This window comes from Lissotriton helveticus, chromosome 2_1 (assembly GCF_964261635.1).
Source record: "Lissotriton helveticus chromosome 2_1, aLisHel1.1, whole genome shotgun sequence".
NCBI lineage: Eukaryota > Metazoa > Chordata > Amphibia > Caudata > Salamandridae > Lissotriton > Lissotriton helveticus.
In genome coordinates this window covers 30,338,768-30,358,115 of record NC_136059.1, presented here as the reverse complement: position 1 = coordinate 30,358,115, position 19,348 = coordinate 30,338,768, and the positions used below count along the sequence as shown (strand labels likewise).

General features: G+C 48.9%; 1 protein-coding gene across 1 annotated transcript in view; it reads right to left on the bottom strand.

Moving 5' to 3' along the window:
* Window positions 1-289: 289 nt before the first annotated feature.
* The window catches only part of CREB3 (cAMP responsive element binding protein 3), a 56,611-nt gene continuing 37,552 nt past the window's right edge, over window positions 290-19,348 (bottom strand). Inside the window, exons 7-10 of the mRNA XM_078674423.1 lie at window positions 12,710-12,778; window positions 4,954-5,038; window positions 4,765-4,849; window positions 290-3,599 (exon numbers count right to left, since the gene is read on the bottom strand). Coding sequence (XP_078530549.1) covers window positions 3,205-3,599; window positions 4,765-4,849; window positions 4,954-5,038; window positions 12,710-12,778 — 634 coding nt within the window. The 3' untranslated portion in view covers window positions 290-3,204. The remainder of the gene's footprint in view (window positions 3,600-4,764; window positions 4,850-4,953; window positions 5,039-12,709; window positions 12,779-19,348) is intronic.

Here is a 19,348-nt window from a genome sequence, read left to right as displayed (position 1 = left end):
AAGTACTTTTAATTCTCCTTGGGTGTCATTCGTGATTACCACAACATGTTCTCCCAAAACCCTCCCCCACTGCTTCGTTCCGATGCAGAATTAGCAAAGTGATCCTATTTCAAGATGTTTTATGATGATTAATCAGATGATGAAACTGCAAAGGACTATCACAGTGAATGGAGCCCAGCCCAGGTCCAGGACACGTCACAGGGCCCTCAAATGAGGAAGAAGCTGTTTTTGTAACAAGACACTAACTGATTCACAATGTAGAGATGACACACAAGGATGACAAACAAAACTGGTTCCATATTTTATTATAATAAAATGACTTTTTATCACTCTAGTATAATCATCGGAGCCTTCCTTCAACACATGCTTAATTCAACTGAAGGAACAGCTGCATCTCCTCAGCCTCCCTCTCCACATGGAAAGGCAAAGCAGGCCCATGATTCACAGGTGGCGGCTGCATGAACAGGGCGGTGGGATCTACACCTATCAAGAGGCTGGCCCACTCCCTCCCATCAATTACTGCAGCAGGAACAGAAAGCAGCTACCTGGAGGAGAACAGCTCCATAAACACAAATAAACAATAGACTTACACCAGCAGCAGTGCCTGGCAGAGGGCAGCAATCAAGCGCTAAATCAATGTGATTTCCACTCCAGCCTGCCTTCTCATAAACCTCTCTTGTATAATAAAAATATAAAATTATTTCAAAGCGCATAAACAAGAAAAAATGCAGTGCACGGAGAGGCAAAGGGATACATTCCAGAGCTCGGCCAGACACTTCAAATATACATAGGCACAGTCCCACTGCGGCAGAGGCAAAGGGACACAGCCAATGACTGTGGTATTTACAGATCAGACAACCCACCTCCTCAACGACACGCAGCTATGGCAGTCGCCCCTGACCACAGAGGAATTGTTAGAATGCAAACTTTAATCAGTTTGCGATTACTGCTCATAATCATGAGATCCCGTTACATAAACTTGTGGATGAGAATAAAATCATTCACAGTCAAGCAGCTGCCCTGCCGAAGGCCCTTCTACGATCTTGAAACAGAGGCACATCCTGAGGCTGTGTAAAATGGCAACAAAGCTGACGGATTTGCTAGGGCATCCTGGGATAGCTCCAGCTGAGATCAACTGGCTATCCTGTGCTATAAAAAAATCACAGTCCCCTCCTGGGGAATACAACAAAAAAACATAAAAATAAAATCATTAAACTGTGCTCCACTTTTGGGCTTGTGCTTTTAGGTTCCGCAGCTGAACGGATACATTTTGTTTCAAAGCAAGACACAAGTGGACAATCCTAGGGTGTTGGTGTTCAGAAAGCTCTATTACCACTGTTCGTTTATCTTAAGCAACCACCGGAACTGGCTATTCCTCTGTAAGGGAAACGGACTCTGCGCAATACTAAAGGCTCGAGGACATCAGGGTTAAAATTTGGGCAAATCCCTGAACGATTCGACCAAAGAACGCTGACGATATGGGAGTCAGTAAAATGAAACAATTCCTGAAGACACGTGGGAAGGCGCTGGGGCATCTGGGACATCTGTAACCCTCTTCATGGAGGCGGAACACGGCGATGAGGCATCCTCTACAGGCACCATGGACATCAAGTTAGTGATCTCCAGACAGGTGAGAAGGAGCCAGCGATAATACACCCACCATTGAGGCAGAAGAAGCAGCAAAAAGACAGCTGGGGAAGGGAGACTATCAGAAGGTACAAACTGCAAGAACACTTCTTCCTTTCTATGAAAAGAGTCTGTGCTTAACAAAAACAATTTAATTAGAACAGTTCTGAGAGATGGTCTTGAATATATATGTTCACAGGCACACAGAGGTGTAAACGTTCATAGATTTGGAGCAATTAAAAGAAAATGTCAATGTACAGAAAAAAGATAACTAGCATAAAAGCCTGTTCAAAGGGTGTTCACAATGGGACCTGTGACATACATGCGATACTGTTTGAAAGGGACTCAGGATTGCAGAAAACACAGAGGGCATACTAAAAACCCCAACGTGATAGGTGGCATCTGTTCCCCAGGTGAGGCAGGTAAAATATCCTCTATACCTCAAATACAGCAATTATGTAGTGTCCTTCAAAATCAGATGTCTCCAGAAGAAAACGTGTAGTTGAACACCAGTTCTAGACTGCCAAGCACAGGGTAAAATTGCATACAGTATTCAAAGACAAAGAACCGTTTAAAAAAAGTTTAAACAACTTATTGGAGAGACAAAGAACCACTTATAACAAATGTAAACTACCTGTCAGCAGAATCATCATGCACTTCAATGATATCCAGCACCATTGAAGGTTATCCGTCTTGGCCAACAGGAAGGAAATTTACACAACATTTGTGTGCATCACTGGTGCATTATGAAGTGGCACAAGAAGAGGTGGGGTCATGGTGTGCACTTATGACCTACACAGAGACCAGCAAGATCTCTTTGCATGTGCACTCAAGTGCACACAACGCGGATGCGAGGGGCGATACTGAGACGGGTATGATGCCATGAAAGACAGACCAGTGTGTGGATCAACAGCCACACTGAAACACCTGAATGCTCCCCCTGCCCACCAGAGAAGGCTGTTGGAGGGCCTCTTTTGGTGGCATCTGTACAGCAGACAGCGGCCACTCTATCTTACTCCCATCCTCATGTGAACCTTTCACGAAGACGGATGTAGGTCTTCCATGAAGCGTCTGCCAGTAGCAAGGCCTTTCGTGACATTTGAATCACAATAAACTATTGAAATCCACTTCTAGTGACCACAGATTGCCTGTGTTACCGGTGTTACAATCACTCAGTTTCATGGTACTCACTGTATCCACTTCAGAAAGGTGAAAGGATGGAGTCAGGTCACCTCCAACCACATTTAAATCGATCTGCAGGTCAGACACACAGGTTAGCAGCAAGAGCTCAACTCGAAGCGAGACTTCTTCCTTCGGATTACTTAGACCCAGAAGCTAGGACCCTTTTGGGCAAAGAAACGTAATCAATGCTGTACTCACCGCGGGAAAAGCAGTACTAACAGACCGGCCAGTGCAGCAGAATCCGCTCTGTCCCAGACAAAAGAGGAGGTCACAGCCCTTCCTAAATAATGCCCCATTTGGGATATACAGGAGATGGGAAACATTCACATATTTACACAGAGACCCCATCTTTGGGGTTCTCACATAGTTCCAGGACCCAGAGTCAAGCCCCGCAGGTCACATTTCATCAGAGTGTCGCGGCTGGATCACCACACGAGTCGTCACATCCGGCCACTCCTCCTTCTTCCTGTTTACAACAGGAAGCGCGTGCGAGTCCTGCACCCCACCTCCAGCCTCCTGACCCGGGCTGGCTGGTGCCTGCTCAGCTTTGGGGCCCGCAGAGCCGTCGGATGAGGAGTTACTGTTGACAGATGAGCCGGACTCCGCCTTCCCTACGTCCTCCATCCCTGGCGTGTCATTCCCAATGCTGGATAACCCTGCGCTTGAGACTTCCACGGTCAGCTCCATCGCTTCTTTCTCGGAGTACATTTCTCCTTCACTCATCACACTGAGCAGTGGGTCCTGGGGGCTGCTGACTTCGGACCGGAACTCACGGATTTGGCGAGAAAGAACTAAAAGGAAACAGAAACAAGGAGAAAGTCAACCTTGGTAAAGGACCACCAGACCCTGCTGCAGCTCCCAACCCTGCTGCTGTGGCTATTACAAGGTCTCGTGGAAGCCTTTGATGTGAGAGGCTCTGTACATACAGTCCTGAAGCACACACCTCCTAACGGGGTACCCTTAGGTCGGCCACCTTTCGTGATCTGAGGTGAAATTACCTTCCACTGCAACATTCCCACCCAAGAACCCATCTGCATCTGTTGCCCACATCCAAGGCCGAGGGCTAGGAGGGCTTTCTAGGCCCTGAAGATTCCCCCGGATGCCCCTTCTGCTGCTACCTCGGTGCGCCTCCTGCAACGCCTCAGACTCCTTTGAGAGCTCAGCTTTGTTTCACCAAGTTACAAACCATGAGCACTCAGAGGGTCCCTAAAAATCAAATGCACCCCAAGTTGCGGTACACAGGTCACTAGTACTGTGCTAAATGAGGATTGTCCGCCAGGGCATAGACATTTCCCTGGCTGTCTTTTCTTGGCCATTACTGTAAAATGTGCTGGGACGGTCAAATCACCGCGCCCAGTCACTGATGCAGTGCACCACCACCATTATAATGTAACAGGAACACCGGTGCCCCTTTGAGTAATTTACTGAATTGGTGCTAGACATGGTATCTATTGAGGTAAACCACATACTGTTTCCATTAGGCACGTTTCACTGGCTTCCACCATTAAGACATTTCTTACAACCATTAAGGATTACTTTCTGAAAACTGTTAATAAGTATGTAAGCACCTGAACTACTGCAGTGGATGTCTTTGACTCATCTGGCCCACCTGATAATTACCTTGGCCTGTCCTTCCGAGACTGTCCAAGTACTACTGATCGTACTATTGAGAACAAGCTCACTAGAAGGCGGTTTCCCAGATGACTCATGTTACCTTTTCTGACTACAAATATCTTCCCTGTCTTCTCACTCCGGGGGTACAGGGCAGGTCTCTTGCTTTCTCAAGTGTCTGCTTGTGCCTTAGTAAGTACTCCATACAGGTGATCAGGCCAGGTAGGATTGCGTATACTCAAATATTTCACTGTCTGCATCTATTTGCTCATCTGCTTCCATCTGGCAGCTCTCCGTACCTTCTATCTGGCACATAGATGGTCTCTCCACAAGTCCACCACTTACCTCCTCTGAGCTCCTGATTGCGCCCCCGTGCACCAAAAGGGTAAAAACTTGGAAACAGTATGAGACAGAAGGAGAGCAGCAACATCTGCAGAGACAGAAACACAGGCATTAGGACAACACCACCACCCTGTGCAACAGATGAAAGAAGAGGACGGTGGTCTCTTTGCCAAGAGCAGGAAGAAAACTCACCATGACACAGGTGCTAGAGGTGGTGGTCTTTGTGGAAGTTTGCCTTAAAAGAGCCTGGAGATTTCTAAGCTGCTGCAGCAGAGATCTAAAGGCAAAGAAGAGATGTCAGCCATTGGTAGCAGAGCCTGCTCATCACACACTACAGTAGAGAGACTGCGCATTCTAATGAAGCGGTGTGCTCCCCATGGCACTGCGATCATTCAAGCACTATATCAGTCAAGTTATCATCAAAGTGTTAAGCCCAGCCACAGAGGGCACATCTGACAAACAATAAGTGTGTGGCAATGTGGAGCGCAAATACTATCTGGAGGGCAAAAGGTAATTTTACCCAAAAGGAACACATGGGTAAAGGCAGAGCAGCAAAAATATACACATCAATTTACAGAAACCCTACGGAAAGAAACTCTCTGTTGGAATACCACAGTCATCAGCCAAAGAGCCCCAGAGACTAGCTGCACATTGGGCAGTTCCCGTGTATCTTCAGAATTTGCACCCAAAGGGAGGATTTGTTCACGGAAAACAGACATACTTTTCACAAAAATACTCAAAAGGGGTTATCCCAAAAGACTAGTAAAACAAGCCTGCAAGAGAGCTTGGTATAATCCCAGAGAAAACGATACACGAGAGGGAGCTACAGACTGCTTGATCTGTATTAACACTTTTAACATGGCAAGCAATTAACTCAGAAAGATTATTTTGAGGCACTGGTATCTAATTAAAAACCTGCTGTCCAATCCAATACAGAGAGACTGCTATTTTCATTCAAAAGAGGCCCCAACATAAAGGATTCAATGGTCAGAGCGCATTTACCAAGACTGACCCTCTCCACTTTGCATTCACAGTGGGGTTTACCTCTGGGGGTGGGGCACTGCGAATGTGGGCATTTCCCAGCTTGTATCTATTGCATAGAAGGTCTTCATTCATGGCAATGTTAAATTTGGCCTGAAAGGATTTACACACGATAATTCTAAAGATGTTATGTTATCTGTGTTATGTGGTGCCCTTACAACGAGATATATATATTACTTACTGGCGGTCGCCAGTAGGTAGTTATAGTTAGTACCAAGTTTCCATAGGAAGAGCATTTTATGTTTTGCTTATAACTTTGGTGTCGTTTGATGAATCTTCATGAAATTTTCCAAACTAATTCTTGTTCATATCAGCTCCTATGTTGAAAGTTTCGGGGTGATTCGTCAGGGGGGGGGCCGAGAAAAAAAGGGGGTCCCAAAACGTGTTTTCTCCATGTTAATTTCCATAGGAAACTTTAGACACGGCTACAGGTCGAAAGGGTGAACGGAATTACCCCAAATTTGGCAGGGGGTCTTGGTCTAGAAAGCACGCTTTTGTTTATTTGGTGTAAATCCGTTCAGTAGTTTTGGAGAAATGTCAAAATTTACAAATATCGATGTTTGGGAATTCTGCCATCTGATTGGCTGAGGCGTTACGAGCACAAGCTTGCTGTTTATTGGTTGTGAGCGCTGCGAGCAGTTGCAACTAGGAAGTGTTGGCAGCCATTTTGTGAAGCGAGTAAGGGAAAAAAAGGCGAAAAAAGTAGGAAAGAGGTGGGTAGGAGCACTGTAACCTCTTGGGGGTGTTTAGGGTGTGATTATATATATATATATATATATATATATATATATATATATATATATCCAACAACTCATAAGATGGAGACCTGCATGCCCCAACACAGGAGCCGCATTAAATGTTCTGCACCTGCAGTTGAACATTCTCAACGCTTCAAACACACAGCTGAAGACATCCTTGGCAGATCACGGAACAGGTGGTCTTTCTAGGGAGGTCGTGACAAGACAACTGCGATTTCAAGAAAAGAAATGAAAAAGATTGACATGCTCGATTCCATATCACATGGACTGAACAGCACAGGGAATTGACAGCAGGCCATGTTCTTTTAGGCTAACGTGCTCCGTACAAAGACTCATGCCCGCCTCATTTTTTAATTGCCTGTTTGCTATGACGGTCTAAGCATCCTTGAAATGTATAACAAATACTGACATATGTGGTGATTTGCGTCAATGAACAATGCTCTGTTGTAGATTTATTTTGTTTTCTATTTCTTAAAATAACGACACATAATGGTCAGAGTTCTGTCAAGAAATGTACAGACAAACTTAAAGTATTAGCACTAGAATCTTTCAGTTATTATTTTCTTTTTTGTGTTATCTTCTGATATGGAATATATTAATATAGGAAGTTTACAACAGAGAGTTGTACATTCATTTGAATATCTTTTCCATGTCCATTGTTTTCCTTAACAATTCAGAACTACCATTTTGTTGTGCCTGACCTCAAAATTTATCAGAAAGATTCTCCCTTTTTAGTGGTGTGCTTACCTCAATTTTTCACTTCCATTGCAATTTTTAGATTAACACCTCTTTTCCCACCAGCTATGACAGTGTAAAGCTATGCCGGCAGCACACTAATAATACATCACAAGCACCTAGGCTGTGTGCTGGCAGCCTCCAACCCTGCACTAATTATGGTAGGCGCAGTACACAGATCCACATTGGTGTCTATAGTTGTATACATAGTGGATGTATCTGTTTTACCTGCAACGGATATATATTTGGGTCCTGACCTTGGGGGGCCTGAATGAACTAGATTTTCCTGACCATATTTGTCCTGATGATGACACTTTGGAAACACCAATGGGGTTGAAACGTCAACGCATTTACCTTAAGATTGGCATTCATTGTAATACTGCAAAATCGTACTCAAAATATGAGTCTTTTTGTCAATATTGTAAATACTTTCCAATCCACATAATTACATTCATCTTTTGAGTAGCACCATTGTACGTCACAGTGGATTCATATTGGTGTTCTAACATTGTGGGAACTGAGTGGACTAGTTTTTCCTGAATACTTTGTGTTTCGTGTAGTTACTATATTTGTACTGATAATAACCATTTGGAAACACTAATAGCGGATGAAACGTCAATGCATTTAAATTTAGATTGACTTTCATTATAAAATTACACTCAATATTGGAGTCTTCTTTTCAACATTTTAGATATGTACCAATCCACAGCGTTACGTCTGTCTTTTAAATAGCACCAGAGCATTATCAGTCACTACTGTCACCGATTACCAGTCCTGCACCATTTTATTTGGAGCATTTACACCATACATGTTTATACATAAATGAAAGATGAATGTGCAACACATAAAATAGATCTGTATTTATATATAAATGTGTAGATCGTTTTATGGATCCAGGTAAGTATAGGCTTAAATCTTTCTTCAAGGGAACAATAGGTGTTTCTTGATTAGAAAATATACAGGTTCCCAGGAATACATGGTTAGCCATATCATTCTAACAGATGGCAGTATTATGCCAACGTGTTGGAGACATTTTCTGGGCAAACTCCACCATTCCTTGAAGTTACAGGTACGAAAAAAAAGGGACAGGTAGGAAAATAAATCTTGGTTTGCCCCTTTTAAGTTCAACCTTAAAAAGCGTGAGTCGTCCAATGCCATGAAGTCAGCAGATATGCAGATGCCTTATTACCCACAAAGGGGACTCTGAGAATGGGAGCCGGGTGAGGTTTCACCCTCAAAAAATCTGCCATTATGCCACTTCAAAGTCAGTATGGGGAACCACAAAAAGAATGGACCGGGTATCGGACACTATTTGGCAGATGCACTGATAACGCCGCCTTCTAAATACCCCTTTAAACTGAAAGAAAGAGCAGACTTGTGACAGGCGTGCTTCCCAAAGCCCCTACGGATATAGAGGAGAAAAGCTTCACTATCAAGAGTGCATTGTTCACACTCTTCTAGTTTAATGCCTAGAGTAGATCTCATCCTGATAGCTAAAACTTGCATCTAACCTCATGAGCTACACTCAAGAAGACACATGACGACTGCAGCAGAAGGTTACTGACGGATGCACATCTATGCTAGTGAAGACACAGTGCGACTGCAGCTCAAGGTTACTGACGGATGCACGTCTATGCCAGTAAAGACACAGTGCGACTGCAGCAGAAGGTTACTGACGGATGCACGTCTATGCCAGTAAAGACACCGTGCGGCTGCAGCGGAAGGTTACTGACGGATGCACATCTATGCCAGTAAAGACACAGTGCGACTACAGCGGAAGGTTACTGACGGATGAACATCTATGCCAGTAAAGACACAGTGCGACTGCAGCAGAAGGTTACTGACGGATGCACATCTATGCCAGTAAAGACACAGTGCGGCTGCAGCGGAAGGTTACTGACGGATGCACGTCTATGCCAGTAAAGACACAGTGCGGCTGCAGCGGAAGGTTACTGACGGATGCACATCTATGCCAGTAAAGACACAGTGCTGCTGCAGCAGAAGGTTACTGACGGATGCACATCCATTCCAGTAAAGACACAGTGCGGCTGCAGCGGAAGGTTACTGATGGATGCACAACTATGCCAGTAAAGACACAGTGCGACTGCAGCGGAAGGTTACTGATGGATGCACATCTATGCCAGTAAAGACACAGTGCGACTGCAGCAGAAGGTTACTGACGGATGCACATCTATGCCAGTAAAGACACAGTGCGACTGCAGCGGAAGGTTACTGATGGATGCACATCTATGCCAGTAAAGACACAGTGCGGCTGCAGCGGAAGGTTACTGACGGATTCACATCTATGCCAGTAAAGACACAGTGCGACTGCAGCAGAAGGTTACTGATGGATGCACGTCTATGCCAGTAAAGACACAGTGCGGCTGCAGCGGAAGGTTACTGACGGATGCAAGTCTATGCCAGTAAAGACAGTGCTGCTGCAGCAGAAGGTTACTGATGGATGCACGTCTATGCCAGTAAAGACACAGTGAGACTGCAGCGGAAGATTACTGACGGATGCACGTCTATGCCAGTAAAGACACAGTGCGACTGCAGCAGAAGGTTACTGACGGATGCACATCTATGCTAGTGAAGACACAGTGCGACTGCAGCTCAAGGTTACTGACTGATGCACGTCTATGCCAGTAAAGACACCGTGCGGCTGCAGCGGAAGGTTACTGACGGATGCACGTCTATGCCAGTAAAGACACCGTGCGGCTGCAGCGGAAGGTTACTGACGGATGCACATCTATGCCAGTAAAGACACAGTGCGACTACAGCGGAAGGTTACTGACGGATGCACATCTATGCTGTAAAGACACAGTGCGACTGCAGCAGAAGGTTACTGACGGATGCACATCTATGCCAGTAAAGACACAGTGCGGCTGCAGTAGAAGGTTACTGACGGATGCACATCTATGCTAGTGAAGACACAGTGTGACTGCAGCTCAAGGTTACTGACGGATGCACGTCTATGCCAGTAAAGACACCGTGCAGCTGCAGCGGAAGGTTACTGACGGATGCACGTCTATGCCAGTAAAGACACCGTGCGGCTGCAGCGGAAGGTTACTGACGGATGCACATCTATGCCAGTAAAGACACAGTGCGACTACAGCGGAAGGTTACTGACGGATGCACATCTATGCCAGTAAAGACACAGTGCGACTACAGCGGAAGGTTACTGACGGATGCACGTCTATGCCTGTAAAGACACAGTGCGACTGCAGCGGAAGGTTACTGATGGATGCACATCTATGCCAGTAAAGACACAGTGAGACTGCAGCGGAAGGTTACTGACGGATGCACGTCTATGCCAGTAAAGACACAGTGCTGCTGCAGCAGAAGGTTACTGATGGATGCACGTCTATGCCAGTAAAGACACAGTGCGACTGCAGCGGAAGATTACTGACGGATGCACGTCTATGCCAGTAAAGACACAGTGCGACTGCAGCGGAAGGTTACTGACGGATGCACAACTATGCTAGTGAAGACACAGTGCGACTGCAGCTCAAGGTTACTGACGGATGCACGTCTATGCCAGTAAAGACACCATGCGGCTGCAGCGGAAGGTTACTGACGGATGCACGTCTATGCCAGTAAAGACACCGTGCGGCTGCAGCGGAAGGTTACTGATGGATGCATGTCTCTGCCAGTAAAGACAGTGCGGCTGCAGCGGAAGGTTACTGACTGATGCACATCTATGCTGGTGAAGACCCAGTGCGACTGCAGCAGAAGGTTACTGATGGATGCACGTCTATGGCAGTAAAGACACAGTGCTGCTGCAGCGGAAGGTTACTGACGGATGCAAGTCTATGCCAGTAAAGACACAGTGCTGCTGCAGCAGAAGGTTACTGATGGATGCACGTCTATGCCAGTGAAGACACAGTGCGACTGCAGCAGAAGGTTACTGATGGATGCATGTCTCTGCCAGTAAAGACAGTGCTGCTGCAGCGGAAGATTACTGACGGATGCACGTCTATGCCAGTAAAGACACAGTGCGACTGCAGCAGAAGGTTACTGACGGATGCACATCTATGCCGGTAAAGACACAGTGCGACTGCAGCAGAAGGTTACTGATGGATGCACGTCTATGCCAGTAAAGACACATTGCGGCTGCAGCGGAAGGTTACTGACGGATGCAAGTCTATGCCAGTGAAGACACAGTGCGACTACAGCGGAAGGTTACTGACGGATGCACATCTATGCCAGTAAAGACACAGTGCGACTGCAGCAGAAGGTTACTGACGGATGCACATCTATGCCAGTAAAGACACAGTGCGGCTGCAGCGGAAGGTTACTGACGGATGCACGTCTATGCCAGTAAAGACACAGTGCGACTACAGCGGAAGGTTACTGACGGATGCACATCTATGCCAGTAAAGACACAGTGCGACTGCAGCAGAAGGTTACTGACGGATGCACATCTATGCCAGTAAAGACACAGTGCAGCTGCAGCGGAAGGTTACTGAGGGAAGAGGTGTGGCGCCGCGGCCAGGGCGACTGGCGCTGGAATCTGGGGACCACGGTTCGATCCCCGGCTCCGGCAGCAGATTAGCCCAGCACCATGTGACTCTGGGCAATAGCTTGCTTAATCTTCCCAACGGCCCCCAGCGCCTAGAGACCCTTACGGGTGATTGTGCGCTTTACAAATGCGGATTATTATTATTATTATTATAAAGACACAGTGCGACTGCAGCAGAAGGTTACTGATGGATGCACATCTATGCCAGTAAAGACACAGTGCGGCTGCAGCAGAAGGTTACTGACGGATGCACATCTACGCCAGTAAAGACACAGTGCAGCTGCAGCGGAAGGTTACTGACGGATGCACGTCTATGCCTGTAAAGACACAGTTCGACTGCAGCGGAAGGTTACTGACGGATGCACATCTATGCCAGTAAAGACAAAGTGCGGCTGCAGCGGAAGGTTACTGATGGATGCAAGTCTATGCCAGTAAAGACACAGTGCGACTGCAGCAGAAGGTTACTGATGGATGCACATCTATGCCAGTAAAGACACAGTGAGACTGCAGCGGAAGGTTACTGACGGATGGTCATCTATGCCAGTGAAGACACAGTGCGACCGCAGTTGAAGGTCAGTGAAGGAAACACATCTACAGAAGTACAAATAGAAACTGCAGCTGGAGGCCAGTGAGGTACTCACATCTCTACAGGTCTAGGCATGGGGAGGCGGCAGCTGTAGGTTAGTGTTGGATGCACATCAATGTCACCAAAGAGACAGAAGGGCTGTATGGGAGCGAATGCATGACACACACTGCTATCTGAAGATACACATACAGTAGTCATATGGTGATGAAGATTGCAAAGATAAAGGGCGCCTCCAGTCAAAGCAAGGAATGAAATCAGCAGAGGCAACACCTTACAAGACCAGGGCGAGCGAGGAGTCAGACTTACATGTTCTGCTTCTGCAGCTGCTGCACCTTCTTCTGAAGCTCCTGGTTCTGCACTGTGCAGGCCGCAACCCTACAGGCAGCAAAGAAAAAGAGGAGAGAAAAGTTATATTTTACTTGAGTCGAGTTTGTAAATGCCACGTCACAAACAGAATGAAAACCCTTGATCTGGTGTTGGGTTGAGAGGCAGCGAAGAAAGGCCCAACAGAGGAAAGCAGCCATCAGACTGACATGGGTGCACAATGGCAGCTCTGTAGCGGACACCTACTCTTGACGTAACAGGCTGGCTGACATGGAAGACTTTTAAACACAAACGTCACTTAAAAACCAATGACTTATGTAAATGTGATGACAATTATTAAGGTAAACAATACAGTCTGGAGCAACGTTCTGTGTTAAATGTAACTTGTTAAGCAATAACACCCTAATCCCTACCATTCAAGTGGGTGTGGAAGAGTAAGGAGAAGGGAAATAAAGACGAACGGTTTAAATAGTGGTGAGGAGAAATCTGTGTTTGCAAGTATGTCAGAGTCGCAGGATAGTTTATTTATTTCAAGACCCTTTTACAGAGGAGGCGTCTCCCTCCTGGAAGGGGCCACAAGAGGACAGAGTGCACTGGTCACAGGAGCAAGAACACTATTTGTGAAGTGGTGGATATGTGGGTGGTGATCCATAGAATCGTTACCTGCATTCCTCCATCCTCTAAGGTCAGCAAACAGGGACACTATGGTATGGCCAACCACACTTTGCGGGGGTCTGTGCAGACCTTCGACAAACAGGATTTCTCCTGGTGCAGACAATGGTGCATGCTCTCCACTTTTTGATGCAGTACAGATAACAAAGCCATCAGAGACAGGGGCAGAGAAGAGCAGAAGACGAGCAGGACAGCAGCTGTTTTATGCATTTGTGGGAAGAGGGCCCTACTGATAAAGGCAAGTGATGGCGGCAGAGCAAAAAATGCTCTTTGTCATAACAGGCGATTATTGTCATCCACTGTAAGTAACTGGGTCATTTGTTGCGAAGGATGTGTGGACATAAGTAATGAGTCTGCAATTATCTTTTTACAGGGAACCAAGTGCTCCTCTAAAGTACTTGATTCTCTCAGGGTCGCAAAACAAAGCTGTCAAAAGCCTACTCAGGTGGTGTTGCCTAGTAACCCCAACTTATTGGAATGCAATAGCAATACTAAATTGTCCAACCAATGCTTTTTCTTTTCAAAATGAAAATAACTTTTATTACAGACACTACTGAATACTACTTATTAAATTGCAAGCATGAACAACAAGGTAAATTAAAATACCTCTGGTGACACCATCATATCAAGTTGCACTCTTAGTGCGTCCTTAACCCTATGATTCCAACACTACCACTCCTCCAACAAATATGCAACATCACAACATAAGTGTGTGTCATTATAGAAGAGGCTGGCCTACTGGCTTTGTCAGGGGATCACCTGAGGAGTAAAAACAGCCATGTGTTATAATTCACCAACAGTCAAAATAATTGGTTACACTCTTAAACTTTGCACGGTCATTCATTATCCTTGGGGAATAAAGTATTGCAAAACAACCTGGGGGATGCTGCACCTCATGTAGCCTCTAAATAGGTTTAAAAAGGCTTTGGGGGTGTCCTTCCGTGGGGCACCACAAAGAGCAGATGTTTCCGATTGAATCCCCTAGGAAAGGATTATGAGGAGCTCCATGCCAGCCCATAAATAACTCAAGAGCTGTTTTCCGCCACAGGGTATGGAGGCATCCTATAAATACATGGTCTTGCACCATGTTTTAATTTTTATTTCTGGGTGCCCCAGTCCCACCTGGAGCACTTCCAGCTCTGACTTCCATTATAGGCTGTAGGACCCGGGCCAGTGTGCAGCACCGGAGCGGGCAGCAGTTGGTGTGTCTTCTCTCCCACCCATGCCGAGTGCAGGTGGGGTCTGCGCCCCCAGACTCAGGGGGAGAAGAGGAGACGATCCGCCATCACATCAAGGGCTCTGGCCTCCCCGGGAGCAGGACCCTTAATAGTGACTGGGCATTCCAGGACATGCCCATCTGTCCCGGGCTTTGGGGTTCCGCCGGGACATCATTCTCAAACCAGGCCCATTGGGATGGAGTCCCAGTGCCAAGAGCAATCTTGGGGAGGGGCCCCATGCATGCCACATCCCAGGAGACATTATTTAATTAAAGCTGTGCCACCCTAAAAGCCCGGGCCCCCCAAGAGATATCTGAATATGTTACTGCAAAGCACCACGCCTCCTAGCCTATAAAAGGATGATTTGCTTGGGGACTTGATTTTCTGGCTCCCTTCGCCAGACCTGTCATCTGCCTGCACTCGAGGCTATTTTCTGCTTTTGTGGGGAAGGGGGGGGGGGGGTGCTCTATGTCATTTTATCCACAGCCAGTAAGCAGACCATCCTCCCTGCCACACTCCCCTGGGCCCATCGTCGCCTAGCCATCTTGTAGGGCAACTGTATGAGCAGCAGAGTCAAAGACCAGCACACAGAAGCTCCAAGGGAACCATCCATAGCCTCCAGCAGGTCTAGAACGCTCAATTGTTCCTTAGGGGGCAAAAAGGGGCCAACACCATTGACCCTGGAGGGACCCATCCTAATCTTGAGGGTCGGCTGGAGCCAAAGGGCATCAGGGTGACATCACTCAACAGCATTCTGGGACAATCCAGTATAATGACTTCAAGGTTTCTGTGGAAACAACTTCTTCGAACCTCATCTTCAACCCTAGCTGACACCGTTGCCTGATCCCTTCGCACCAAAACTTCAAAGGCGAGCCCCTCCCCTGTCGGCTCCAGGAGCCAGGCCATCCTCTTGTTCTGTGGACCTGGCCGGTGACAATCTAATTAACAGATGTAGATGACCCCTGACCCCAGGACACCCCCCGCCCCCACGCCGCACGGCTCGCCAGCTGTGCCCCCTCGCTGCTGCTCGTTCTCCCTGCTCCGTTCCCGCTTTTTCTTTCGTGCTTTCAGTGATTGTACCTGTACTTGTGATTGTACTTCTGTTTTTTACTTTTTACTTCTGTTTTAATAGATAGTGTGCTTTTGTTTTTTTAGCCGTACCCTCTGGTGTGCCCCCACCCGCCCCCCGCCACTGCTCCCTCGCGGCCCGGCCCCCTTTTCTTTTCTGTACCCCATTGGCCGCCCCGCTCCCGCCTCCCAGCTGCTCCTCCCTCCCACTTCGCCTCATATGGAGCGTACGCGCAGCGGGCTCGCCGATTGCGCGCCAAAGGCAAGCCCGTCTGCGCCCGTGCGCGCCTGGACCGCGCCCAGTGCCAGGAACCCTGGCCCCCGTCGATGCCAGCCCACACGACGGACCTATGACGCCGCCACCCTCAACGCACTCAAACCCGACCGGAATCCCGCCTGCTACCGAGCCACCCCGAAACGCACCCACGGACCCTTCACCTGCCAAACCTGCAAGTTCACCTGCCCCCGGACCTGCAGCGCACCCGAAAGGCCAGGCACCAGCAACAACCACCTCAAGTGCATCCTGCTCAACACCCGCTCCGTCCACAGACACGCCGTCGAACTCTGGAACCTCCTCGACACAACAGCACCAGACATCGCCTTCCTCACGGAAACCTGGATGAACGCCTCCTCAGCGCCCGACATCGCCATAGCCATCCCGGACGGATACAAGATCACCCGGAGGGATCGCGCCGACCAGACCGGAGGAGGCATCGCCATCGTCCACAGGAACACCATCCGCATCACGACCAACTCCGACGACACCCTCACTGCCGCCGAGCACCTCCACTTCCAGATACACACCGACCCCAAGACCACTCTCAGAGGCACTCTCATCTACAGACCCTCTGGACCACGAACACAATTCAGCGAAGCATCGCAGACTTCATCAGCCCGCAAGCCCTCGCCTCCTCGGACTACATCCTCCTAGGGGACCTCAACTTCCACCTGGAGAACAACAAGGACAGCAAAACCACCACCCTGCTGGACAACCTCGGACTCAAGCAACTGGTTAACACCCCCACCCACTACGCCGGCCACACGCTCGACCCCATCTTCTCCTCAAGCGAGCACATCTCCTCCAGCCACTCCACCGGACTTCATTGGACTGATCACAGCTGCGTCCACTTCAGCTTCAGGAGAACCGCGACCCATCACCACCCACAACAAGTTCCCCGCAGGAGCTGGAGCAAGATCACCACCGACCAGCTCACCACCTCCCTCAGCCAGAACCCTCCCGCCAGCACAACGGACCCCAACGAAGCAGCCCGCATCTTCACACAGTGGCTCACCAACTGCGCCGACGACCTCGCACCACTGAAGAACCCTCCCAGCAGATCCAGCAGCAAGAAAGCCTCGTGGTTCACCGACGAACGCAAAACATCCAAGAAAAACTGCCGCAACCTTGAAAAAGCCTGGCGCCTCGACCAGACTACAGAAAACATGACTGCCCTCAAGAACGCCACCCGCACACACCGCCAGCTGATCCGCACCACCAAAAGGACAACTTTCAAAGAACGACTGGACAACAACACCGACAACAGCAAGGAACTCTTTAGCATCGTCATAGAGCTCCCCAACCCCAGTGCCGGAAACAACGACATCACTCCCTCGCAAGACCTCTGCGACTCACTCGCCTCCTTCTTCCACCGCAAGATCGCCGACATTCACAACAGCTTCGGCGGACCAACCACGCATCCCACCACCGAACTAACGACCCCCATCACCCTCTGCGCCTGGACCCCGGTCAGCAACGAAGACACCACCCGCACGATGAACACCATCCACTCCGGATCCCCAACCGACCCCTGCCCCCAACACGTCTTCAACAAGGCCGACTCCATCATCGCACCCCAACTCCGGGACATCATCAACATCTCCTTCAACACCGCCACCTTCCTGGAGAGCTGGAAGCATGCCGAGCTCAGCGCCCTCCTGAAGAAACCGACAGCGGACCCCACCGACCTCAAGAAATTCCGCCCCATCTCGCTCCTCCCTTTTCCTGCCAAAGTCATCGAGAAGACCGTCAACAAACAGCTCGCCGCCTTCCTCGAGACGTTTGGATCGCTCGACCCCTCACAGTCCGGTTTCCGAGCCAACCACAGCACTGAGACCGCCCTCATCGCAGCTACCGACGACATCAGATCCCTGTACGACAACGGAGATACAGCTGCCCTCATCCTCCTGGACCTCTCTGCAGCGTTCGATACTGTCTGCCACCGCACCCTAATACAGCGCCTCAGCAACATCGGAATCCAAGAGAAGGCACTGGAGTGGATCCTCTCATTCCTGGCCGGAAGAACCCAGAGAGTCCACCTCCCCCCGTTCAGATCCGAGGCCACCGAAGTCATCTGCGGCGTACCACAAGGATCCTCACTCAGCCCCACCCTCTTCAACGTCTACATGAGCCCCCTCGCAGCCATCGCACGCCAACACAACCTTAACATCATCTCCTACGCCGACGACACCCAGCTGATCCTCTCCCTCACCAACGACCCCGCCACCGCCAGATCCAACCTACACGAAGGAATGAAAGACGTCGCCGAATGGATGAAGAACAGCCGCCTGAAACTGAACTCCGACAAGACGGAAGTCCTCATCCTGGGATCATCCCCCTCCGCCTGGGATAACTCCTGGTGGCCCCCTGCCCTGGGCACCACCCCCAAGCCAACGGACCCCGCACGTAACCTGGGCTTCATCCTGGACTCCTCCCTCTCGATGACCAGACAAGTCAACGCCGTCTCGTCATCCTGCTTCAACACCTTGCGCAAGCTCAGTAAGATATTCCGATGGATCCCCACCAAAACCAGGAAAACGGTCACCCAGGCACTCGTCACCAGCCGACTGGACTACGGGAACACCCTCTACGCGGGAACCACGGCCAAACTACAGAAAAGACTCCAGCGCATACAGAACGCCTCCGCACGACTCATCCTGGACATCCCCCGCCACAACCACATCTCCGTCCACCTGAGAGACCTGCACTGGCTCCCCGTCAGCAAGAGGATCACGTTCAGACTCCTCACCCACGCACACAAGGCTCTCCACAACCTGGGTCCCAAGTACCTCAACAACCGCCTCACTTTCTACGCGCCCACCCGCCAGCTGCGATCGACCAGCCTCGCCCTCGCCACAGTACCACGCATTCGCAGAGCCACCGCCGGAGGAAGATCCTTCTCCTACCTGGCGGCCAAGACATGGAACTCCCTCTCCATCCACCTACGGATGACCCACGACCATCTCTGCTTCAGGAAGCAACTCAAGACCTGGCTTTTCGAGCAGTAACGGACTCCTCCCTCCCAGCGCCTTGAGACCCTCCCGGGTGAGTAGCGCGCTTTACAAATTGTTTGATTAATTGATAGATAGATTTCCTCCTCACCCCTTCCTTTCCTAGGAACTTGGTCATGCACTTTTAATTGCTTTATTGTACGGGGAGGCCTTGGACCCTCCTGCTGGAGAGCAAAATGATTAACTTTACTCATTAAAAAGGGAGGGGGGGGCAAAGGCTTGGTATCTGATAATGAGCAGAGCCAGGGAAACATGACAATTCTTAAAGTGTGATAGGGAGTGTAGCTTTGTTAGGGACTACTCCTGGTCAGTACCAATCTTTGAAGAGTCGCTGAGGTTATAATGCCTACTCCTTATCAGTACCAATCATTGAAGA